The following is a 26,333-nucleotide window of genomic DNA, read 5'->3' on the forward strand; positions in this document are numbered from 1 at the left end:
TGTTAGCCAGGATGGTCTTGATCTCCTGACCTCGTGATCCGCCCACCTCGGCCTCCCAAAGTGCTGGGATTACAGGCGTGAGCCACCGCGCCTGGCCACTTTTGGTTTTATGGTGTTTTGGAAAAACCTCTCTCAAACCAGGTTTTTCCTCTGCTCTCACACCAAAACAATCATCAACATAGAAGAATTCTGTGGCCAAATGTGTGTGGGTTTTCCCCATACAACAAGCAGCGGAGACCACTCACGCGTCCTCTAAGTCAATTCTGACACTCTCTACCTGGAGAGAGTGTCAGATCCCACGGGTTGAGGGCTCTGTCCACAAGACTGTACCCTCTTACCCAGACACCGGTTGCAAGTCCAGGCCTCCAGAATGTCTGACCAACTGGCTTCAAGTTGGGGCTCCCAAGACTCCTTCTTTGGGTTTGATTAATTTGTTGGGACAGCTCACAGAACTCAGAAAAACACTTGTGTTTACTGGTTTATTATAAAGGATATTGCAAAGGATACAGGTGAAGAGAGGTGTAGGGTGAGATATGAGGAAAGGGGCTCCGATGTCCTCCCTGGGCGCACCACCCTCCAGGAACTGCCATGTGTTCAGCTATGTGGAAGCTCTCGGAACCCAGTCCTCTTGGGTTGTTATGGGAGCCTCATGATGTCAGCATTATTTGCCCCAGGGTATAAGGCAGGACCCTCTCTGGGGAGAGTCTTAAAACCCACAATCAGAAAAGGGGGGAAAGATGGGAGTCTTGCCTTGGAGCAGGTGAAAGGAGAGCAGGAGAAGGTCAGAGACATCATGCTTCCTGAGGCCTAACAAACCCAACATTATAACAAAAGACTGTGTAACAAGGGCTGTGGGAGTTATAGGCAGAAGCGACGCATGAAAACCAAGATACATATAACATCATACATGGTATTTTACTGTGTGGCTAAATCATAATATACTTAACCAGTCCCTTTTTGAAAGACATATAGGATGATTTCAGTATGTTGCTATTATAAACAGTGCTGCAGAGAATATCCTTATACATAGATTTTTATCGTTGGGTTGATTATTCTCTAGAATATATATATTCCTAGAAGTGGAATTATGAACCAAAGGAAAAATGCATTTTATATATTGTTAGAAATTGCCTAATTGGCCTTTAAGAATATACCTATTTTTAGCTTGTTGGTGATGATCTTAAACTGGCAATGTGATGAAGTGTGTTTGGGAGAATCAGGGAGGTGAATGGGTGTGGGGGAATATAGGCTTAGCTGCTTTCCTGACTGTATTGACCCCCGCTTGCTGCGAACAAAACTCTGTGTGGCCGCGTTTGTCTCCTGTAGATATCTAGAGGGCACATGCTTGGATAATATTTCCCCAGAGAAAGCTCAACTTTTGTCATTTCTCTGGCCAGGGGAGCTGACCACACTCACAGCCCTGGACCGAGAAAGGAAGGATGTGTTCAACCTTGTTGCCAAGGCAACGGATGGAGGTGGCCGATCGTGCCAGGCAGACATCACCCTCCATGTGGAGGATGTGAATGACAATGCCCCACGGTTCTTCCCCAGCCACTGTACTGTGGCTGTCTTTGACAACACCACAGTGAAGACCCCTGTGGCTGTAGTATTTGCCCGGGATCCCGACCAAGGTGAGTCTGAGAAGGATTGAGGCCATTTCCAATGATCTCCTGGGTCCCCTTTGTGTCTCTCTAAGACTGGTAAGGGCTGTGCCTCCTTGTTGAGTCTGTGGACACTTAAAAGTAAAAAGTATTTATCCTCAAACTACACACCTAAGTGCTATATGACAAATGATTTTAGCAATGTTTTGAAGCAGGAAAAAGGTATTTCAACCTTATTGTTTCTCCCCTTCCACTTAGACCTGGGGACTTTTCAATACTGCCATTTAACCACAAAGGCATTTTTAAGTACAAACATTTAATCAGAAATATACCAATCAGAATTATTTAATTCTGATTAATTTGGAAAGGAATTTGGGCACCAACCCCAGTAAACCCATTACATTCCTTGATCAATTTTCTAAACAGTGAAGTTGAATCATTTTCAATATTTTACATTTTAACTCTGATGCCACTATTTTCATCGGAGTTAATTCTTTTTCTTTTAAAATTTACAAGGTAAATTGCATTCATTCAAACATATTTGTTCCATATTGTACCAATTACAGCTTCTGCTACCACAAAGTGTTCTATTCTGATTGTATATACGTACGTGTGTGTATACATACATATATATAACTCATTAATATGAGATATATATATATGTATATATAAAAGCTGTCCAATTTTCCTAAGTCAAATTTTATAATGCAGGTAGGGTTAAAAAAAATGCTGTCAGCATCAGAGTAGCCAGGTCAACACAGGAAAATGATGTTGATAAAAGTGGGATCAAAACACCCTGCTCTGTTTGACACCAGCAGGGTAAAATTAAGGTTTCCTAGAGAAAGTGAGTTTTAGCTTGGCATTGAAGGAGGTGAGATATTCGAGGGATGAAAGGGTTCTAGAGAGGGCAAACAGTCAACAGAAAGGCAGGGTAGCTGGACCTGGGAAATGTGTGTGTATGTGTTGTGTGTGTGTGTGTGCATGTGTGTTGGAGGTAACAAGTGGAAGTGGAATAGACTTGCTTGAGATGCAGAAATGGGTTTGATAGGAGAGATCAGGAATACATCAGAGCTGGAGTGACCTATAAGCCATCTTATCTACCTCTCCATCTAATGGCTGCAGGGCTCTGTGAGTGCTCCCTTAGCCACTGCTTACACACCTCCAGGGACAGGATGCTCCCTATGTCCTAAGCAGCCCTTTCCTTCTATGGTTCTTCAGGCCATTATCAAGTGGGACATCTGTCAGTCCTGATCCTGCCCTCCACAATCACACAGATCTCCTAGATGGCTCCTAGAGTGGCCTTACATCAATTTACCATTAATCTTTCCAAAATGGTTATTCCAACCCAAATATTTCAACTAAATAATCCAGGTGTGGCTTGACCAGCATCTCTCTGTCTCTAGAAAAATTATGGTTTCTTCATATAAGTGCCTATATGGGGAAGTTGCATGGCATGTGCATTTAATGGATATAAATTCAACTCTTCTCAGAGGCAACTCCTGTCACCATTCCACCAGAGAAGTGTGTGTTCCACGTGTGTGGGAGATGTGAGACCCTTAGGCTGAGGGCCTGTGTTCATCTCACTGGGGCAGGACCTCACAGCTGAGCCTTAAATGTTGGTGTTTTTCATACACTATGGCCAGCTGCTTCATCTGGTACTTAACCAAAGAAAATAACAGAATTGGAGACAAAGCTGGAGAAACACTGTGTGTTTTGATTTACTAAGAACTTCCATGGGTGTTTTCTTAACTTTTTATGTTGATGTAATTATAGACTCCATAGGAAGTTGCAAAAATAGGACTGGTGGGGACTGTGTGCACGCTACATACAGCTTCCCTAATGGGAGCATCTTACATAGCAGCAGGATAATATCAAAACTGGAAAATTGACATTGGTCCATTGTTGGTAACTAGACTACAGCCTTGTTACTGAGATTTCACCAGTTTCTATATGAACTCATTTGTGTGTGTGTGTGTGTGTGTCTGTGTACACACACACTTAGTTCTATGCAATATTATTCCATTTAGATTCTTGTAACCAGCACCACAATCAAGCTACAGAGCTGTTCCATCTCAGTCAAGGAACTCTCTATGGGTGGTTTTATCTGCACTTTTTCATTAATAAACTGATATTAGACCCTAATCCCCACATAATATTTTCCGATAGTTTGATAGATTTGCAGATTAGGTTCCCCCAAAAACCTTTTAGTGAGGCCTTAGGTCTCCCTGCCCCAGTCAAGACCCCTGCTGGAGAGATCCTAACTCCTCACATACCCGAGCCAGCTTGTCAGCCTTCATGGGAGCCCACTCCTCAGCCCCTCCTGTAGCTGCAGGGTTTGCTGCGGGCAGAGCCAGAGGGGGCGCCCTCAGTGTGACTCACACCCTTGGTCTCCCTGCCAGGCGCCAATGCCCAGGTAGTTTACTCTCTGCCGGATTCAGCCGAAGGCCACTTCTCCATCGACGCCACCACTGGGGTGATCCGCCTGGAAAAGCCGCTGCAGGTCAGGCCCCAGGCACCACTGGAGCTCACGGTCCGTGCCTCCGACCTGGGCACCCCAATATCGCTGTCCACACTGGGCACCGTCACGGTCTCGGTGGTGGGCCTAGAAGACTACCTTCCTGTGTTCCTGAACACCGAGCACAGCGTGCAGGTGCCTGAGGACGCCCCACCTGGCACGGAGGTGCTGCAGCTGGCCACCCTCACTCGCCCGGGCGCAGAGAAGACCGGCTACCGTATGGTCAGCGGGAACGAGCAAGGCCGGTTCCGCCTGGATGCTCGCACAGGTGAGAGCCTGATCCACCAAACCCGGAAGCATCGCCTACAGGGTTTCTGGGAGCGCTGTGTTCCTCCCCTGTGTGCGTATCTGCCCTGTGCTGCGCCTCCCAGAGCAGGCCTCCTCTGGTCGTTTCTCCCCTCTCTTCTGCTTCTCTCCGAGTACCAGGTCCCTCCTTCCGCCCGGGGGGCCAGCTTATGTGGGAGCCTCCCTTAAAGGGGACCCTCCCACGTCCCCAGCCAGGTCTCTGTGTCCAGGACCCTCAATGAAGTCTCCTCCCACAGTTAGCGGCTTCATGGTCTCAGCTCAGGCCCAGCGCAGGAGGCAGAAAAGGCTTGGCTGCAGAGGCAGGAAGCCCTTGCTGGAATCTGGGGCTTAAGCAACCCTGGACAAGGCTGCCTGCTTCCCTCCTGGATCCCCACATCCGCTCCAAGCATCCTGGCACCCCTTAATTTTCTCTTATTCTCATGAAGAGAGAAAGAACTAGGAAACCTTCTCTCTTCTTTCCTACTAGCCACAGAAGAATCTAAGGCTCACAGAAACTCCGCGAAGGGCCTCAGAGACTACCCAGGTCAACCTGTGTCTCACGCAGATTCCTCCCCATGGCTCCCCTGGAATGGTGCTCTCTACCTCCCCAAACAGCTGCCTTATCATTGAGCAATATTTTTAAAAATTTACTATGGAGATTTTGAACATATTAAAAAAATAGAATAGTGCAATGGGCCCCATGTTCCTACCACCCAGCTTCAGTAACCATCAGCAGAGGCCAGCCCAGTTTCCTCTTTACCCTTCAGCCCCCACATCCATCCAATCCCAGACACAGTGTCATTTCATTTGTAAGGACTTCAGTGTGTATCTTTGTATAATAAGAAGTCTTTTTCTAAACAAAACCACAATACCTTATCACACCTAGAAGATAACAATTTCTTAATATCACCAGGCCATTTTTCAGATTCTCGTCAATGTCTTTTTGAAGTTGGTTTGTTAGTATCCCCAAAACGTCTACACATTGAATTTGGTTGATATGCAAGATTTTAAGTGTCCTTAAATATCTAACATTTTCTTCTTCCTCTTTATTTCCCCCTGCCATTTATTTAATGAAACATTTGAGTCATGTGTCTGATAGAATTTTCCATCGTTTGGATTGGTTGGCTCCTTATAGTGTCATATAGCCTATCCCTTGGGTCCTTGTATTTCCCAGGAATGACATTTGGATCAAAGGCCTTGATCAGGTTTAGTTGACAGTGCTTGGTCAACACAGTGATTCACAGATAATGCTATGCTGTTTGCATCATGTCTGGAGGGACATAAGGGCTAACTGGCTTTTTTTTTTTTTTTCTGGTGTTAAGATAGATGGTAAGTTCAGGTGTTGTCAACCTGATCCATTATATATAAATATATAGTTATAATTTGGGTATGTAAGTCCATTATAGACTTCTTCATCAGCCTTTCTTCTAATGGTTTTGGCAGCCTTTGCTGATCATTTCCTAGATAGATATACCTTTTCATTAAGGGCTGTAAAATGGTGATTTTCTAATCCTATTACTCCTCATTATTTTCTGACTGAATTATAAAAAGTTGTTCATTGGCAAGTGATGCTGTTGAAGGAAAAATAAAATAAAACAAAAAGCAGAGTGTCCACCATTAACCATTTGGTTAGCCAGGAAAGGCAGAATAAATCCTTGTTCTTTTATTTCTTTTTTCCAGTTTTCAGAATAATAACCTATGCCCTAACAATTTGTTGGCAACTTTGAGTATTATGAATCTCATTTTATGACCTAAGGTCTGTCATTTACTAGTTGGGTGAGGTTGGACAAGTCACTTGCCTATTAGAGCATCTAGGTCAATGGACTGACCTAGAAAATGGGAATCATAATTGTTCCTGCCCCACAGGGTTCTTATAGGTCTCAATGAGATAAATTTAGCATCACACATTTAAATGAGATTTAAATCAAATATTACAGAAGTAAGTGAGGGAAATACAGCTGTTGGAATAATAATAAGGAAAATGAGAGAGATGATGGGGAAGGGAGTCAAGGGGATAGCAAAGGGAGATGGACGGGGAGATGACAGAGGACACTCGCCTTGCCTAACCCTGTTGAGCTGCCTCTCCTAGGGCTGGGCTCAGACCCTCAGTCCTGTGCCTTTGAGGGCCCAACTGCCTCATTCCTCCTGTCACCTCTTGTTTCTTCAGGGATCCTGTATGTCAACGCGAGCCTGGACTTTGAGACAAGCCCCAAGTACTTCCTGTCCATTGAGTGCAGCCGGAAGAGCTCCTCTTCCCTCAGTGACGTGACCACAGTCGTGGTCAACATCACTGATGTCAATGAACACCGGCCCCAATTCCCCCAAGATCCATACAGCACAAGGGTCTTAGAGAATGCCCTTGTGGGTGACGTCATCCTTACGGTAAGGATCTGCCACCTTGCTCTTTGTGGGGATGAACTCTGGGGTGGGTTCTTATCTCACCCCTACACACAGCCATCTATGAGCATGGATCAGTTTATTAAGTTAACACACTGCAGATTTGACTCTGACTTGTCAGAGGTTTATGTGAGATTTGAGTATGGCCAAACCATGCTTGGCCAAACTATCTCTCCTGAGAGAATGTCTCAGAGCCATGTGATAAGATCAGAGATGATGCAATAGGGCATGGGATAGGTGAGGTTTGTTAGGAGAAGAGAGAAAAGAGACAGACCCCAGAGGACTGCCAGAGGCTCCCAAGCCTGGGAAGGGCCTGGCCATAGCGGATGACATGGAATGACAGCTGTCAATGACAGCAGGGACTGAGGGGACATCAAATAATACCTCTTCGCATTTAAATATGCAATAGCTCCCTCACTCAATGGAGTGAAACCCAATTCTGTCCACCCACACTCCCACACTCTTCATCCCACCTTCCAGTCTCTCCCTCCACTCCCTACTATGGTACATCCTATGCTCCAACCACACAGGAATATCTACCTTTCCCCCAAACATCATCTGCACTTCCACACTCTGGGCTCACAGTATTTCCTCTGCCTGGAATGCCTGCTCCAGCCCCAAAAGCCCTCCTGATCCTTCAGGGCTTCATGAATCCTTTCCTAATATCCCCAGTGTAATGTATCACTGTGTGCTCTGTGCTCTCATAAGGTTGATCATACTTTACCCCAAATTAGAATTACCCATAAAATTAGGCATTAAACTTCCTGCAGGCATATTCATTTTAGCGCATTCCTCACATTCTAGGGCAGGGCCTAGCATGCTATTAGCAAAAGTGAATGGTGAGTGAATGAATAAACCATGGCATGCTGAAGTCCACACGAGGATGTAAGTGAAGAGATTACCTCGGCAGGAATGACTGTGATCCCGGCACTGCTAGCCCAAAGGCAGTCACTGGGGCAGGGACATATCCGTTTCCCCCTACACTCCCAGGAGTCAAGATTCCTGTCCCTCCCTTCACAATCCCCGTCCCCCACTGCAGGTATCAGCGACTGATGAAGATGGACCCCTAAATAGTGACATTACCTATAGCCTGATAGGAGGGAACCAGCTTGGGCACTTCACCATTCACCCCAAGAAGGGGGAGCTACAGGTGGCCAAGGCCCTGGACTGGGAACAGGTGAGTCGTGTGGGAGGGGCGTACCCTGAGCTCATCAGAGCAGAGACACAGTCCCACTGCAGGTCCAGAAGATGAATCGCAGTCAAGACCCCATCCTGAAACTTCCTCAGACCTGCCCAGAATGTCTCTCACTTGTTTTCTCTGTGGGGCCTCTGTGGACTGTGAGGCCAGAGGCAGGAGAGGGCCTGAGTGACCCCATAACCTTCCCCAGAGGAGCTCAGGTGGCTTCTCACAATTGAGCAGGGATCGTTAGATCATTATAAAATAGCCACATTATTTGAGCATCTACTGTATGCCAGACACTTTCCTAAATGTTTTATAAGGATTTATGCCATTTGATCCTCAAAATAATTTAAGGAAGTGCATCCTGACATTATCCTCACATAAATTCATTCACTTTCCCAAGGTCTCATTGGTAGCAAATGATTGAGTAGGGAATCACACCTATTTCTGTCTGACTCCAGAACCTAAGCCCTAAAATGCTATGGGTGGGCAGTGGGGGTGGACATAGGAAAGTGTCTCCATCTTATTTTTCTGAAAATATTTGTGATGACTCAGGGGGCAGAAGTGAGGGACAACTACCTCATTGCTAACCTGCACTGGGCATTTTGCAACAGGCCTCTAGTTATTCCCTGAAGCTCCGAGCCACAGACAGTGGGCAGCCTGCACTGCATGAGGACACAGACATCGCTATCCAAGTGGCTGATGTCAATGATAACCCACCGAGATTCTTCCAGCTCAACTACAGCACCACTGTCCAGGTAAGCTTGAGCTTCCAAGGCACCCTGAGCCCTTCCTCCCTTCATTTCCCTCCTAGCAGAAGATGCTCCTCAGTGGTATTAGTCCACATGAACAATGGCTGTGACCTTGCCACTGATGTCCCCAGAGGCAACATAGACTGCTGGAGGGCATTATGGAAATAAAAGAAATCAGGCACTGTGTTAGGCACTTTCGTATCCATTACCTCATTTGAGACTCATAACAGCCTGAAGTAGGTAGTACCCATTTTATGGACTTAGAAGATTGAGGGTATAAAAACACGTCATACCTAGAATGTGGCAAACTTGGGATTTAACCCCATTTTTTTTGTTATTACTTGTTTCCAGAACCCAAGCTATTCCCTACTAATGGTTTGCAAATAGGATTTGGAGAGGGCCTTGGGATTCTATGAGTAATTTTCAGGGTCATAAGTGGCGAGGGAGGTGAGGGAGTGAATAAAAAGGCAGAGTTCTAGGTCCCACTGTGCATTAGCTAGGGCTGTTCCACTTTTACCTGTTTTATATATTATGGGTATGGGTTAGGATGCTTTGGCTGCAAATAACAAGTTACCTGACTAAAAATATCTTTTCTGAGAACATCGCCAGTCCACATCTGAACAAAAGCAGGATTTTATAAGAAAGGAACAGAGAATGTCTGTTGGATAGGCAATGATCAGTTTCTGCCCATTAGATTCTGTTTGTAGATAATATTGTGAGGCTAAACAGTTAGCAACTATTGTGTTATAGTATACTAAATTCCCATGCTATACAACAAAGTCTAAAATGACACTCAGGGAATCTGGTTTTTCTTAATTAAATTCCTAGTCATCTTTAAGTGTGCTTATCAGATGCATATTGCATGCAGGTCCTCTAAGGAAGAAATCATTTATAAGTGTTCAATTGGCTTTGCAAGTCACAACATTCCCTTATGTAACCCAGGTAATAACTAATTTAAATACATGATTCAGCAGTGTGTGATGTTGGGCAAGTCATCTCTCTACAGAATAAAGGGTTTAACCTTTGGTCTCTAAGGATCCTTCCTGCCCCAATGGGCTGTGTTTCTAAGACCCAACACTGCCCTTGGGGAGCTCCTGGTCAAGACAGGACAGTCAACAACTACCTCAAAGGCAGGCAGAATGAATGAGCAGCAGCTTGATGTCCAGGCATCATCTACAAGCAGTCAGAGTACTGAGGACTCATTCCAGATGATGGACCCAGACAGGTGCAAAACGAAGGACTGGGACTCATTCTGCTCTTTGCTTTCCTGTCACTCTTGGTCTCAGGAGAACTCCCCCATTGGCAGCAAAGTCCTGCAGCTGATCCTGAGTGACCCAGACTCTCCAGAGAATGGCCCTCCCTACTCATTTCGAATCACCAAGGGGAACGATGGCTCTGCCTTCCGAGTGACCCCGGATGGATGGCTGGTGACTGCTGAGGGCCTAAGCAGGAGGGCCCAGGAATGGTATCAGCTTCAGATCCAGGTGAGAGCTGTGCTAGGCTTCTCGTGGTCACCATGGGGACAGTAAAGATGCTGGCAAAAGCCCCACCAGTGCTCCTATCATTAGGGGAAAAATGTACAAAGCACTTAGGATGCATCAGGCACTGGGCTAGGTGCTTCTCAGGACTAAAGCCTCACAACACTCAGGGCAGGTATGGTTACCACCCTACTTTACAGATGAGGAAACTGAGGAACACAGAGGATTTAAGTGACTGGCTTAAAGTAGTACTGGTAATAAGTGGCAAAGGTGGGTTGCTTCAAACCCAAGCACTCTGACCCCAGAGTCCAAATTCTTAATCCTTGCTCTGTGCCTGGGCAAAACACCCTCTGACTGTAGCTCCTAGAGCTGAGCCAGAACAGCTCTCTGAACCTCAGGAGCTAAAACAACCTACCTCAGAGAACCGGCTTGGGGCTCAAGTCAGATATTGTATGCACATGTGCAGGGGATTCTGGTGACAGTGTTATGGGTTGCATAGGAATTGCTAAAGAACAGTGGCCAAGATGGTGGTCCGATATCTCTCCCTCACTTTGTTTCCCCAAATCCCTTCCCTAAATCTCAAGTCCAGTGGACCCTACTATTCTGTGAACTTATGGGCTGGGAATGATGTATTCATTCTTTCAGTCAGTCAGTCCATCTCTCAACAAGTACTTATTGAGCATCTATGACATGCGAGGCCCTTTGCAAGCTGCTAGGAACATAGCAGAGGGAAAGGAGGGAATGGTTCCTGTCTCCAGGGGCTTTCAATTGTAATCATGGAGATAAACAATAGACAGATAAAGAAGTAACATCCTTACAAATGATGATAAGGAAGTAAAGTGATGAGAGACTCATAAGACAGGGGACACACATTCAGAGGGAGGCTGCCCCCAGGAGGTGACATTTGAGCAGAGAGCTGAGCTGCCAACCATGTGAAAAGTGGGCAGGAGAGTCTTCCAGGCAGGAAGAGCAACATGAGTTGGGAAAGAGCCTGAAGTGGCCTGAGGTGCTCAGAACATCATGAGCAGGGGTGGGAATGAGGCTGAGGAGATAGGTTGGGTAGATCGTGTGGGCCTTGTGGCTTGGATGACTGTATTATCTGAGGTCCAAACTGTGACCTTTTGAGAGTGAGAGAAGCACTGACTTAGTCCATTTGGGCTGCTACAACAGAATACCACAGGTTGGGTGGCTTAAAGGACAGAAATGTATTTCCCACAGTTCTGGAGGCTGGAAGTCCAAGATCGGGGTGCCAGCATGGCCAGGTTCTGGTGAGCGCCCTCTTCTGGATGGCAGACTGCTGGCTTCTCATTGTATGCTCACATGGCCCTTCTTATAAGGGCCCTAATCCCATATACAAGGGCTCCACCTCCAAATACTGTTACACTGGGAATTAGATTTTAACATATGAATTTTGAGGGGACACAAACATACAGTCCAAAACAGGCACTAAAAATAATACTTGGTAATAGCTGATTTACAACAGGTAAAAATCAAGACCATCCTTGACAAACCAGGGCAGCCAATCTTCTAAGTATAAGCCTTGGTAACACTTTTAGATTCTAATCTAAGTACAATGAGAGGTGGTTGAAGGGTTTCAGATGGAAAAGGGATCCTTTTTGTGTCTCAGGAAGCTCATTTTTCAAGCTCTATAGAGTGCGTGAGGGAGACAAATGAGAAGTCATCCAAGCTGGAGATAGTGGGACTGAGACCAAGGGGTGATGGAGAAGATGCAGGAAGTGGACAGATCTGGGACAGATTTTGTATGTAAATTGATAGGAGTTGGTGGAGTGGATGTAGGGATAGAAAGAAAAGAGAAGATTCAGGGATGATTTCTAAATTGCTGGCTTCTGTGAAGACTTGGGTGGTAGTGCATTTATGAGACTGGAAAGGCCCAGACGGGAAGGCAGGACAGGTTTATGGGCTAAACCGAAGCTCTGTTTTGCACATTATTTCCCAGTTGTTTGTGACGTCCAAGCAGAGGTGTCCAATGAGCAGCTGGGAAATGGAGTTGGCAGCTCAGAGGATAGGTAGATGGCCCTTAAAGTCAAGAGCATGGATGTGATTGCCTAGGGAGAGATGACAGAGAACGGCTTCCTGACCTCTGTTTTCTAAGACCCAGGCACACGCCCTGCCTAGACAGGAGCTTGATAATGACTGGCATCATCACCATCAATTGCATTTGTCCCATATTTCCACTTCCATGCACTGGGAGGCACCAGGGGCCAGCCAAGAAAAACACAGGCTATGGACACAGATAGGCATTTAGATTCTGCTCAGGCCTTACCTGCTGTATGACCTTGGGCAAGTTACTTCACCTCTTTGAGCCTCAGTTATATTTTTTGTAGGATGGGTGACTTGATAGTACCTATCTCATAAGAAAGATAAGCTATGATAATGGCTAGCACATGGTTTGTACTCAATGTTAGCTCTGTATTATACATAATCAGTAGTAGTAGTAGTATTGTTGTAACTAGTGTTAGCTATACATTGTAATTAGTAGTAGTTAATTATTGTTGTTGCTATTGATATCTCTTCAGTGTTTGCATGACTTCCAGCAGTAGGTGTAATCTTACAACTTTCTTGTACATTGAAAGTGTTGGAGTGCAGGTAAACAAGATATCACTACAGGGAAAATTGTGGAGACCCTTGTTGACAGCTGAGGAAGTGATAACATCACTGAGGAGAGAAAGGCAAGCTTGTCTTTTCTAAGTCAGGCAGGAAGTTGCAGGGATGTGTGGTGAAACATGAAAGGAAAATGCATTTATGATTTACATTCTTTTTCCTACTTAAGTGAGGTCCTGTCACCCTCACAGCTTTTCACAGTTCTGACATAAACTGCAACCCTGCATGCGCCAGCCCAGCAGTGAGGCCAGGCCTGCTTCCCTGCCCACTTGCTCCAGCACCAGTGGCCCCGACTGTGCTGTTGAACATACCGCCTGCATTCCTACCCCAGGACTTTACACTTGCTGTTCCCTCTGTCTGTCACCTCTTCTTCTCATTCCTCAGGACTCAAATGTCACTCCACAGAGACTTCTTCCCTTCTACCTGATCCAAGTTAGGTCTCTGTTTATTTCCTTCACAGCACTTTATCCAAGTTATTTGGTAACTTATTTATTATCTCTTTTCTCCTGGCCACAGCAGGAGACTTTGTTGACTGACTAGAAGAACAAATCCCGACTCCTACTCCAACCGCATAGCAAAAGGGTATCCCAGGGAGAATTTTCTTAGGCTGAGCAGGGTGCATGGTGCATCAGAATCGCTGAGACATCTGACAGCACAATTGAGGACAGAGACAGAATGAGAAAGTTCATGAGGAAGTTAGCCCAAGTCTATGGCTGGAGAGATTTAGGAAGAGGCTCAGAGAGATGTCAGACGAGGAAACTGCATTGTTTTACTGCATGGTATAGGATGTAACTCCCTCCTTCAATCTCTACAAAACCTTCAGAAAATCTTTATTACATGTCAGTGTTTTTGGAGTTCGATTTTTTTTTTTTTCCTAAATGTGACAACGCACTGAGCCAGCCCTCAAGTTGGGTGTGGGGCAGAGAAACGTAGCTCCACAGGGAGGCCCAGCCTCAGTCAGGCCCGAGAGCACTGCCGTTCTGTTGGGTGACAGCAGTGTTTGTTTTGCCCACAGGCGTCAGACAGTGGCATCCCTCCCCTCTCGTCTTCGACGTCTGTCCGTGTCCATGTCACAGAGCAGAGCCACTATGCACCCTCTGCTCTCCCACTGGAGATCTTCATCACTGTCGGGGAGGAGGAGTTCCAGGGTGGCATGGTGGGTAAGATCCATGCCACAGACCGAGACCCCCAAGACATGCTGACCTATAGCCTGGCAGAAGAGGAGACCCTGGGCAGGCACTTCTCAGTGGGTGCGCCCGATGGCAAGATTATCGCCGCCCAGGGCCTGCCTCGTGGCCGCTACTCGTTCAACGTCACAGTCAGCGATGGGACCTTCACCACGACTGCTGGGGTCCACGTGTACGTGTGGCATGCGGGGCGGGAGGCTCTGCAGCAGGCCATGTGGATGGGCTTCTACCAGCTCACCCCCGAGGAGCTGGTGAGTGACCACTGGCGGAACCTGCAGAGGTTCCTCAGCCATAAGCTGGACATCAAACGGGCTAACATTCACTTGGCCAGCCTTCAGCCTGCAGAGGCTGTGGATGGGGTGGACGTGCTCCTGGTCTTTGAGGGGCATTCTGGAACTTTCTACGAGTTCCAGGAGCTGGCATCCATCATCACTCACTCAGCCAAGGAGATGGAGCATTCAGTAGGGGTTCAGATGCGGTCAGCTATGCCCGTGGTGCCCTGCCAGGGGCCAACCTGCCAGAGTCAAATCTGCCATAACACAGTGCATCTGGACCCCAAGGTTGGGCCAACATATAGCACCGCCAGGCTTAGCATCCTGACCCCACGGCACCACCTGCACAGGAGCTGCTCCTGCAATGGTAAGTACCGTGTCTTCCCTAGGGACAAGCAGCACTGCTGGGCTCAGCCCACCTGACTCCAAGCATGGAGATTCCACTGAGGCTCTGTGGGAGAGTTCAGGGAAGTTTTAATAAGCCCAAAGGCCACTGATCACCATAAGACAGTTAGTGGCCTCACAAAATCTAGTTATGGAATAATACCCAATTCTCAGCTCCCTTTCAAGATTTAGAAAATAACAGTAAGACTACAATATGCAGTTTAACATCATGGCTAAGAGCATAGGCTGTGGCTTCAGTCCTCATGGGTTAAAATCCCAGCTCTACCACTTACTAACCAGGGGACTTTAGGAAAATTAACCTCTCTGTGACTTTGAGCTGGGCTGCTATAGGAATTATATCAGTTCTATGTATCAAGTGCTTACTTAGAACAGTGCCTGACATATAGAAAGTGCTCAATACATGTGAGTTACTAATACTGCTACTATTATTACCATAGTCTGGTGGTTGTAAGCTCAAGGCAGCTCAGACAGCTCAGGTTCAAACCCTAGCTCCATCAGTCACTAGCTGTGTAACATTGGGTGTGTTGTTAAAACCCTCTGAGCTTTTTAGTTTCCCATCTATAAAGTAGTGAAAATAAATACATCTGCCTCCTGGAGTTGGGTTGGGGTGGGGGGCGGAAGTTACCTAATAGTTATAAAAGCACTTAACCCGTGGCTGGCCCATAATAAACCCCAGATCAATGGTGACTGTCATTCCCATGGTAGCAGTTGTTGCTCTAAGGAGCCTGCTGTACGTCACGCTCTGTGTAGATGTCACCTAAACTAATTGGCACCACAGCCCTACCAGGCAGGGTCGTTAGCCCCATCTGCAGTTGAAACTGAGATATGAGATTTCATTTGCCTGAAACTGTACAGCTTCCAGTGAAGGCCTGGTTATTCGAATATCTGTGTGTCCCACTCTAAAGCCTGAACTCTTCACTAAGCTCTTCAGGCACTCCAAGACTCACCCAGCACCCCTGGCATTAAGCCCAAGGGAGCAGCTCAGGAGTCTTGGCTAAAGGAAAGTGACATGACTTTCAGCTCACCAGCGCTCCTGCCTGGCCTGGCCTGGCCTGCCCCTTATGGGTCCAGCCGCCTGGCATTAGGGATATAATTTCTCAGAAGATTTGTGGACTTTGTCCAGGGACCACTCGATTTAGGCTGGGTGGGCTTCTCTCTCTCAGGGAGAGGATTTCCTTCTCTGTGTTTCTTGCCCCAGAGCCTGCTGCAGGGAAAGCCAAGAAGGCTGAAGGGTCTATCTCAGCCACCTGGCATCAGACAGCAGGGGTTCTAAAATTCAAGATTTTGCAAAGTCTTCTGGAGAGCGTGATTTTAAAGAGACATGCTCCTGGGTGTCACCTCCAGAGGTTTTTATTTAGAAGGTTCTGAGTGAGTCCTAGAATTGGCATTTAATTCTGAAGCAGCAGGTGCAAGGGCTTAAGTTGAAGAAATACTGAATAAACTCAAGGATCACCAGAATCACTTGAAAAGAGGTTTTTTTTTTATTTTTTAACATTTTAGTGAAATATAAAACATATAGGAAACTAATTCATGTATCATAAGTACACACCTCAAATAATTTTTATAAAGCAAATATATCTGTGTAGCCAGTACCCAGATCAAGGAAAGAATATGACCACCATCTCAGAAGCCTCCCTTGGGCCCCCTTCCAGTTACACCCACGATGGTAAGATTTTTAAAATACATATTTCCACGTGCCACCCAGAACTACTGAATCAGACTCTCTGAGAGGAGAACTTAGGATTCTGTGTCATAAAGATTCTCCAGCTGATCCTGATATCCAGCTAGGGGTGGGAATTTCTGATCTAGATCGTCTTCAATATCCCATCCAGTAAGTACCTACTACAATGGAATTGCAAGTGTCAGGGAATTTCGGACTTCTTTGGATTTTTGTTTTTGTTTTTGAGATGAAGTCTCGCTCTATCATTCAGGCTGGAGTGCAGTGGTATGATCTCGGCTCACTGCAACTTCCGCCTCCTGGGTTCAAGCAAGTCTCCTGCCTCAGCCTCCTGAGTAGCTAGAATTACAGGCGAGTACCACCATGCCTGGGTAATTTTTGTATTTTTAGTAGAGACGGGGTTTCACCATGTTGACCAGGCTGGTCTTGAACTCCTGACCTCAGGTGATCCCCCATCTTGGCCTTCCAAAGTTCTGGGATTACAGGTGTGAGCCACTGCGTCTAGCTGGAATCTCTGTATTATAATCCCTTGTGCCTCATCTTTTCTGGTTCTTCCTTCTCCTTCTTTTGACTTTTGTTCTCTCTCTTCAACAATTCCTCTTTGCTAGGTATCTAGAGGGTGGACCGCTCATCCTCTCCCCTGACAACTGACAAGCTTATTTACACTGAGGTTTTGGGGATTTAATAGCTGGACTCACTTCTGAGGAGGGTGGATTTTTAAAAAATCTGGGGAGGGCAGTGCTTCCCAAAGGGGGTTCAATAGAATGCTATTCCCAAGAGTGGTCCACATAAGAGTGTCCCACAGTCAAAGAATCTTAAGAAACTCAAGTTTACTCCATACTATGCAACTGTGCATTAGCCATTGCTAAGGTGGGATGGAGGATGCCAGACTTTACAAAACTTTTGGCCATACAGTCTATCACTGCCCCCCTCTCTTTATCATAGAGTGGCTCTTGACCTCCTAAATGATTAACTCCTGCTGATACAAGGAAATATCCTGAGGCAAAAACCTTTGTGGGTCTAAAATCACACCCACATGCAAAATCTATATTCCCAATGTAGATTCCCAATGCCAGAAATAACATGGAAACTATGTAGAATAAAAATTTTGATTTTCACACAGTTGATTCATTACATTTCTGGCCTGATTTTTACTTTCTTTTTAAAATTACTATTATTATTATTATTATTATTATTAGAGACACGGTCTCTCTCTGTCACCCAGGCTGGAATACAGTGGCAAGATCATGGCTCACTACAGCCTTGACTTCCTGGGCTCAAGTGATACTCCTGCCTCAGCTGAGAGAATGTAATTCCAAGTAATTGGAGTTACAGGCATGTGGCGCCATGCCTGGCTATTTTTATTTTTATTTTATTTTTTAGAGATGAGGTCTTGCTCCGTTGCCCAGGCTGGTCTCGAACTTCTGGGTTCTGGTGATCCTTCCGCCGCAGCCTCCCAAAGTGCTGGGATTATAGGCATGAGCTACCGCACCTGGATGACTTTTACTTTCTTAATGGTTTAAGTTAATACTTCTTGACTCAGACTAGCACCTAAGGCAGGGGTCCCTGCAGCCAACAAAAGGTAGGGTGAAGGCTCCTGTCTGGCTCTGTGTGTGAGACTGGAAAGGTACGGCACGCCCCACACCCAGCCTAGTTTCTTCGTATAAAATATGAGCAATGATTCTGTCTGCCACCCAACGATTAAATAAGACAAAGTCAGTCCAAGGGCTCAGTGGGGACCACTTCAAGTAGAGGTGACAGCTTTGGTTGCTTTCTCAGGTACTGCTGCAAGGTTCAGTGGTCAGAGCTACGTGCGGTACAGGGCCCCAGCGGCTCGGAACTGGCACATCCGTTTCTATCTGAAAACACTCCAGCCACAGGCCATTCTCCTATTCACCAATGAAACAGCTTCCATCTCCCTGAAGGTAAGGCACTACCAGCCTGAGAGATTTTACGTGGGTGTGCCAGGCTGAGGAGGTGGGGGTGCAACATGAGGAATGTCAGGAAGCCCATTTCTGCCAAAGAAATCCGTGCACAGTTTTCAGGGATTCTGGGTGTGACTGTTGGGCCACATGACTGTCCTGTCCTGGATGGTCACAGCCACCCAACCGGGAGATATACATCCAAGGACAACCACAATGGGGCTGCTTACTCTGGGAGGTAAGATAGAAATTGAGATGGACGAGGTCACCTAGCCCTGGTGACGTTACCATTTTTGCTGAGTAATAGGCCAGTGTTTCCCACGGACGGGGGGATTGCCTACCACTGGGGGTGTTCAAGATGATAAACCCAGCATGAAGTCACATGGAATCACATGGAAGAAAAATAAATTTCCTTTGTAATAATCATTCAGTTATTTGGATTATGTCACGTAGAAGGTCACAGTCTGCCTGTCTGATTTTAACACCTCTATCACATGTGCCAATCTACCATTTCTTTTTCTTTTTTTTTTTTTTTTGAGACAGAGTCTCTCTCTGTCGCCCAGACTGGAGTGCAGTGGTGTGATTTCGGATCACTGCAACTTCCACCTCCAAGGTTCAAGCGATTCTCCTGCCTCGGCTTCCCAAGTAGAGGATTACAGGTACATGCCACCATGCCTGGCTGTTTTTTGTATTTTTTTAGTAGAGATGGGGTTTTGCCATGTTGGCCAGGCTGATCTCGAACTCCTGACCTCAGGTGATCCGCCTCCTCGGCATCCCAAAGTGCTAGGATTACAGGCATGAACCAATGAACCACTGTGCTCGGTCCCAACCTACCATTTCAACAAAGAGAAAGCCAACTTTGGCCACTAGATTTTAATTCATTCAATACAGATTTATTGAGCATCTACTATGTGACAGGAACTGTTCTAGGTGCTTGGGTCTCATCAGTGAAAAAGACAGAAATCCCTTTTAAAGCTTTCATTCTATGGGGGAGAGACTGACAATCAACATAAACATAATAATAGCTCAGAAAATTATAGAATTCATTCAAATTTGATAAGTATTATGAGCAAAAAGGAAAAACTGGAGGGGCATCAGGGGTGAGGAGAGTTGCAATTTTTATTTATTTATTTATTTATTTATTTATTTATTTATTTATTGAGACAGAATTTCACGCTCTCGCCCACGCTGGAGGGCAGTGGCATGATCTCGGCTCACTGCAACCTCTGCCTCCTGGGTTCAGGTGCTTCTGGTGTCTCAGTCTCCGGAGTAGCTGGGATTACTACTAGTAGGTGTGCGCAACCACGTTCACTAGTTTTTTTCTTTTGTATCTTTAGCAGAGATGAGGTTTCACCACATTCGCCAGGCTAGTCTCGAACTCCTGGCCTCAAGGGATCCACCCACCTTGGCCTCCCAAAGTGCTGGGATTACAGGAATGAAACACCATGCCCAGCCAGAGTTACAATTTTACAATTTTAAATAAGGTGGCCAGGGAAGCTTTCATTGAGATAATAATTGAGCAATAATTTGGAGAGGATGGGAAAGTTAGCTCTATGGACATCTGGAAGGAACAACATTCTAGGTAGAGGGAATAGCAATGCAAAAGCCTTTTGGCAAGAGAATGCTTAGCATGTTTAAGCAATGGCTTGGAGTTCTACCTGGCTCCAGTGAAGTGAGTAAAGGGAACAGTAGGAAGAGGAGTTGGTCAGAGACATAATGGGATGGGGCACATCTATAAAGGTCTTGTAGGACATTGTAAGTACTTTGGCTTTTATTCTGAGCACAATGGAGGCATTAGAAGGTTTTGAGTAGATAATTGCAATGATCTATTTTAAAAGCGTCATCAAGGCTTCTTCGTTGAGAATCAGCTTTAGAGAAACAAAGATAGGAGCAGAGAGACCCAGTCGGGAGGCCACTGAAATAATTTGGATAAGACAGGATGGTGGTTTAGACCAGGTTGATGACAAAGGAACTGGAAAGAAGATAGATTCTGCAAAGATTTTGAAGGCAAAGCCAACAGGATTTCCCAGTGAATTGAATGAAGGGTGGGAGAGAAGGCAAGTGGTGAGATTTTGGCCTGGGCAACTGGAATGCCTCCTTCTAATGCCTCCATTGTGCTCAGAATGGAGTTTGTGCCAGCACGTCTGGCGAAGGGCATGGGTGAATACAAGGTTTCGGGAGGGGAGATCAGGGTGCAATTTTGGATGTGTAAGTTTCAGATGCCCATTAGACCTCCAAGTGGATCTGGAAAGACAAGCCTAATGTTGTGAAGGGTCTATGCTAGAGATGGAGATCTGGGAGTCTTCAGCGCATACATGGTACTGAAAGTCATGAGATGGGAGGAGATCACCACGCAGTGTAGATTGAAGAGAGAGTAGGCCAAGGATTACTCCTTGAGACCGTCCAACATTAGCAGGTCTGGGGGAAGAGGGGATTCAACAAAGGAGACTGAACATGAGTAACTGGTGATACTGGAGGAAAACCCAGGGAATATTGTATGCAGGATGCCAAGTGAAGAACATGTATCAAGAAGGAAGGAGTGATCTGCTGGGTGATCTGCTGGGTGATCTGCTGCTGAGAGGCCAGTAAGATGGGAAGTGATTTGGCAACACAGAGATCATTGAATCCCCTGACACCAGTGGTTTCCGTGTATGGTGGGTTGGGGTGAAATTTTGCTGAAAAGGGAGAGCAAAGAAGGAAAATATCTGGCTGGAAAACTGAGGTGAAGACAATCTTTTTTAAAAAAATAAAGATTATCATTTGTAAAGAAGGTATATTTTTGACAGTAAAGATTAGAGCAACAACAGCATGTTTTTGTATGCTGTGGAATGATTCAGTGGTGAATGAATAAAGATGTAGGAAAGAGGAAGGAGAATCAGTAGAGCCTTGAGGAGGTGAGGAGGTGGAATCTAGTGCATAAATGGAGAGACTGGCTTTAGCTAAGGTGGATAGATGTGATGGTGAAAGTGTCTGCAGGTTCCGCCATCTGATGACTTCAGTAGGATGTGAGATGATCAGCTGAGAGTGGGGATGAGGAGAGAGGCATTAGGGATCTCAGGAGAGAGATGTAGTGAAAACCATCATCTGGAAGAATGAATGGACTCAGGAAGGGAGTGTGATTGCCGGGCATCATTAAAGGCTCATTTGAGAGCCATGGTCATGAAATTAAAGAGAGGCTGGTGAGCAAAGCTGCATGTTTTTTTCCAGCCATGTTCTGCTCCATGTCTGTATAGAGCAGGTGGAGAGTCAGCTTTTTCCACAGTTGTGGGTTTACCAAGTGAGTTCTATGAAGTAAGAAAGAGACAGGTCAAGAGTGTGTGAAGGGAGTAGTTAGGATGACTGACTATGGAACTTAAGCTGGATAAGGAGAGGAATGAAGACATTACAGAGGTGGGAGACAATGAAAAGACAGTGGGATCAACAGATTTGTGGTCCCAGACAGATAAAAAGAAATGATTTCATTGCAATATTTTACTTGAGTTGTATTCATTTTTGTTATTCCCATTTCTTAATGGCAAGTGTGTTGGTTTTCTACTTACCCTAATAATAGTGTCTCCTTTTTAAGTAAATAAAGGTATAGGTAGTATTCAACCAGGGCAAAAATCTGAGAGGTGGTGTACAGATGACCAATGTATAAGAAACACTGGGTTAGATCTTCAAATTTCAACAGAGAAAACTCTACGTAGCCCAAAGTGACCAGAAAAGTATTTGGCCACAGGCAGTCCTACCTCTTGGGAATGAAGTGAAAGAAAATGTTTTAACCCAGTGGTTCTCACATGTTTTGATTTCAGGACTTTTTACACTCTTAAAAATTATTGAGGATGCCAGGGAAGTTTTGTTTATATGGGTTATAACTATCAACATTTTCAGTATTAGAAATTAAAACTGAGACATTTAAAAATATGTATTAATTTATTTATAAATAATAAGAAACTCACATGTTAACATAAATACCATAATTAGTTAATTAATTTTTTCTTCCAATTTTTGTTTAGGTTCAGGGGTACATACGCAGGTTTGTTATATGGGTCACTGATGTGTCATAGGGGATTGGGGTACATATTACTTCATCACCCGGGGAATAAGCAGAGTACCTGATAGGTAGTTCTTTGGTCCTTACCCTCCTCCCACCCTCTGTCCTCAAGTAGGCCCTGGTGTCTATTGTTCCCTTCTTTCTGTCCATGTGTACTCAGCATTTAGCTCCCACTTATAAGTGAGAACATGTGGTATTTGATTTTCTGTTCCTGTGTTAGTTTGCTTAGGATAATGGCCGTCAGCTCCATCCATGTTGCTGCAAAGGACATAATTTCATTCTTTTTTATGGCTGTATAGTAGTCCATGGTGTATTTTATTTATCCAGCCCACTGTTGTTGAGCATCTAGGTTGATTCCATGTCTTTGCTATTGTGAAAAGTGCTGCAGTCAACATATGAGTGTATGTCTTTAATTATACACTTTTATGAAAAATAATTACTTTCCAAAAGAAAAAGGAAAAGTGGCATTGTTTTACATTTTTGCAAGCCTCTCTTTTGTCTGGCTTAATAGAAGATAGCTAGCTTCTCATATTTACTTTTGCATTCATCAGTTGTGACAACATGTGTCGGCAAAACTCTGTTGTATACTTGTGAGAAAACAAAAGCAAATCAACTCCTAGGATTACTATAAAAATACTTTACCCTTGTGGCTCCCCTGAAAAGGTCTTGGGGACCTACTTTGAGAACTGCTAAGCTATTGACTAAGGAAGTGGGAGTGGGAGAGAGGTTTTTCAAATCCCTGAAGGCCAGTATTCACAAGTGTGGAACTCTAGACAGGCCTGTGAAGAAGCATCCAAAATACAGGGTCTTGATCAGCAAAGCATCTCTGGGCTTCAGTTTCCTCATCTGTGAATGGAGATGTCACCCCCTACCCAGACCATCCCATGGGGTGTGGTGAAAGCAAAGGAGACCATCAACACAAAAACACTTTGAGGGCTTTTATGCTTTGCAAATGCCATGTCTAAACCAGCCTTGAAAATCACCAAACACCCCCCCAACCCATAAAAATACAAACAACATTCTTTGAACTGGCAGCCTGTTAGCAGGTTTACAAGGACTCCTTGGCTTTGCTGATGGCTGTTTGGGTTTCCTTTGCAGCTGGTCAGTGGAGTGCCCCAGCTGGAATATCACTGTCGGGGTGGTTTCTATGGAAACCTTTCCTCCCAGCGCCATGTCAATGACCATGAGTGGCATTCCATCCTGGTGGAGGAGATGGACGCTTCCATTCGCCTGATGATTGACAGCATGGGCAACACCTCCCTTGTGGTCCCAGAGAACTGCCGTGGTCTGAGGCCTGAAAGACACCTTTTGCTGGGCGGCCTCGTCTTGTCGCATTCTTCCTCGAATGTCTCCCAGGGCTTTGAAGGCTGCCTGGATGCTGTCATGGTCAATGAAGAGGCTCTAGATCTGCTGGTCCCTGGCAAGACGGTGGCAGGCTTGCTGGAGACACAAGCTCTCACCCAGTGCTGCCTCCACAGTGACTACTGCAGCCAGAATCCGTGCCTCAATGGTGGGAAGTGCTCATGGACCCATGGAGCAGGTGAGGGCTGGGGTGCCAGGCTGAACCCAGGGTTTATCCCAGAAGGCTCTTCAGGTGGGAAAGGCATGTCAGGGTGGAGATCTCAGAGTTTCCTGGTTCCAAATTTCTCTCTCTTCCCCTATCTTGTGAGTAACAGGTTGGAATCTGCAAAATCTAGACCAGGGGAAGTCAGGAGTCTTCCTTCCCCATCAACAAAAACTGTCTTTCTACTTTTGGGGAGACAAGGGAGGATATGAATGGGGACCTCAGGGACAGAGGGTTGAATTAATCACATACCTTAGTGTCATCATTGGTCTATGCACAGTCTCCTTCTCATTCCCCTTTAAATTATATTCCACTCCCTTCCCCTTCCCTAACACTGGAGGCAAACATTTTAAGTTTTTGAATGAGTTCTTGCAAAATACATGTTGTTTTTCCTATGCTTAAATTTCCAATTTATATAAGTGGTATATGTTATTTACACTTTTGCTCAGCACCATATTTTTAAGATCCGTCAATGCTGCCATGAGCAATTCTCATTAATTGCTTCTAACTGTGGCTCAGTACTCCATGATGTACACGCACTCACATTTTCCCTCTCCACCCTGTGGCTCAGTACTCCATGATGTACATGCACTCACATTTTCCCTCTCCACCCTCGCACTCCAGACACCCATCTCCATCATCAATGCTGCAGTGAGCATTCTCCTATATGTCTCCTTGTGAACCTGTGTGAGAATTTCCTTCACACACACCCCCAACAGCCAGGGGTGGAAGTCTCATGCTCACAGCATGTAAGTAATTATTTTGACTAAATAGGGCTACAGTGCTCTCAGCATGGAAACAGCCATCTATACATCACATGCAACGTGAGAGGTTCCTATGTACCCACATGCCTGTCAACACTTCGCATTACCCCACTTTCTGATTTTTGTCTGGTTAATCATGTCATTGCTACCTGTAAAATATCCAAAGAGTCCACCACTTCTCTCCCTCCCCACTGCCATCCCTCTCACCCAAGCCCCCATCACCTCTCACCCTGGCACCAGCCTCCTCCCTGTTCTCCAGCTTCTCCCCCTGCCTCCCACCTTCCAGCAGGAGCCGGGGTGATCTTTACCCAGCGCAGACCTATGCATGGCACTCTCCTGCTGAGAACTGCTCAGTGGCCGCCGTGCTATTAGGATAGTGTCCAATCCCCGCATGTGGCTCCTGCACCTCCCAGGCCATAGTTCAAACTCTCCCTGTCCTTCACCGGGCGGGCCCACCCTGGTGTGGTTTGAGTTCCTTGACCACGCCACACCCTTCCCTAGCCTTTGCACACACTCTTCTCTTCCATCTGAAACACCTTTCTCTTTGCCCTCTATCTTCTTGCTAGCTAATTTCCACTCATCCTTCGGATCTCAAATGAAATAGCTTCCAGGTCCCTAGAGTAAGCTAGCCTCATCCCCCACCCCTCCCAGCATTTCCCTTTAATAAAACTAATTTTATTATAATTAGTGAGATACTGATATTGTAGCTAGCTGTCTAGGTTTGAACCCTAGCTTTACCGTTTACTGGCTATGTGACCTCGAGCAAATTCTGTCCATTCTCTGTGCCTCCTTTCCTCATCTGCTATCCCTTTGTACCTGTTCCCTGATGAAGATGGTGACAGTCACCAATTTCAGGGTCATCGTGAGGATTAAATGAGCCAACACAGGAAGATCCTTGGAATAGTGACTAAGTTAGTGTCTATGATTATTATCCTGTTTATTACTGTTCTTTAGATGACTGTTTTCTCTGGTGGGCTGTCAGTTGTCTGAGGGCAGGGACCAAAGTGCTCTTGTTCAGCAGGGTACCAATGCCCAGCACAGTGCTGCGCACAGAGAGGAAAAACCAAATAAATAAATGGTAACTGAATGGCTGCACGAACATATGAGTCTGCCAATGCCAGGTCTCCCTTAACTGCTAGGCCAGAGTGCTCTCTCACCTCCCTTCTTTTTCTCCCAGGTTATGTCTGCAAATGTCCCCCACAGTTCTCTGGGAAGCACTGTGAACAAGGAAGGGAGAACTGTACTTTTGCACCCTGCCTGGAAGGTGAAACTTGCATCCTCTCCCCCAAAGGAGCTTCCTGTAACTGCCCTCATCCTTTCACAGGAGACAGGTAATCCCAAGAGAGGCCACCTGCCATGGGCTCCTCACCTTGGATTTGGCACCATTAGGGAATGCGCTCTGCACTCTGACCCCTAGAAAGTCCAATGGGAGGCCAGGGGAGAGTGCTGCAGGGACCTGGCTTCTAGGCCTTTCCCATGTGTTAGGGCAGTGGTCCCCAACCTTTTTGGCACCAGGTTTCATGGAAGACACTTTTTCCACAGACGAGGCAGGAGAAAGGGGGGATGGTTTCAGGATGATTCAAGCACATGACATTTATTGTGCACTTTATTTCTATTATTATTACATTGTAATATATAATGAGGTAATTATACAACTCACCATAATGTAGAATCAGTG

General features: G+C 45.8%; 1 protein-coding gene across 1 annotated transcript in view; it reads left to right on the forward strand.

The window, feature by feature from the left end:
- The window catches only part of FAT2 (FAT atypical cadherin 2), a 71,434-nt gene that overhangs the window by 39,490 nt on the left and 5,611 nt on the right, over positions 1-26,333 (forward strand). The window contains exons 12-21 of the mRNA XM_011985299.1: positions 1,398-1,631; positions 4,001-4,384; positions 6,569-6,783; positions 7,838-7,975; positions 8,593-8,736; positions 10,017-10,214; positions 13,846-14,656; positions 18,152-18,297; positions 23,426-23,867; positions 25,833-25,986. Of these exons, the coding sequence (XP_011840689.1) occupies positions 1,398-1,631; positions 4,001-4,384; positions 6,569-6,783; positions 7,838-7,975; positions 8,593-8,736; positions 10,017-10,214; positions 13,846-14,656; positions 18,152-18,297; positions 23,426-23,867; positions 25,833-25,986 (2,866 nt within the window). The remainder of the gene's footprint in view (positions 1-1,397; positions 1,632-4,000; positions 4,385-6,568; positions 6,784-7,837; positions 7,976-8,592; positions 8,737-10,016; positions 10,215-13,845; positions 14,657-18,151; positions 18,298-23,425; positions 23,868-25,832; positions 25,987-26,333) is intronic.

Source organism: Mandrillus leucophaeus, unplaced genomic scaffold, assembly GCF_000951045.1.
Source record: "Mandrillus leucophaeus isolate KB7577 unplaced genomic scaffold, Mleu.le_1.0 Scaffold282, whole genome shotgun sequence".
Taxonomy (NCBI): domain Eukaryota; kingdom Metazoa; phylum Chordata; class Mammalia; order Primates; family Cercopithecidae; genus Mandrillus; species Mandrillus leucophaeus.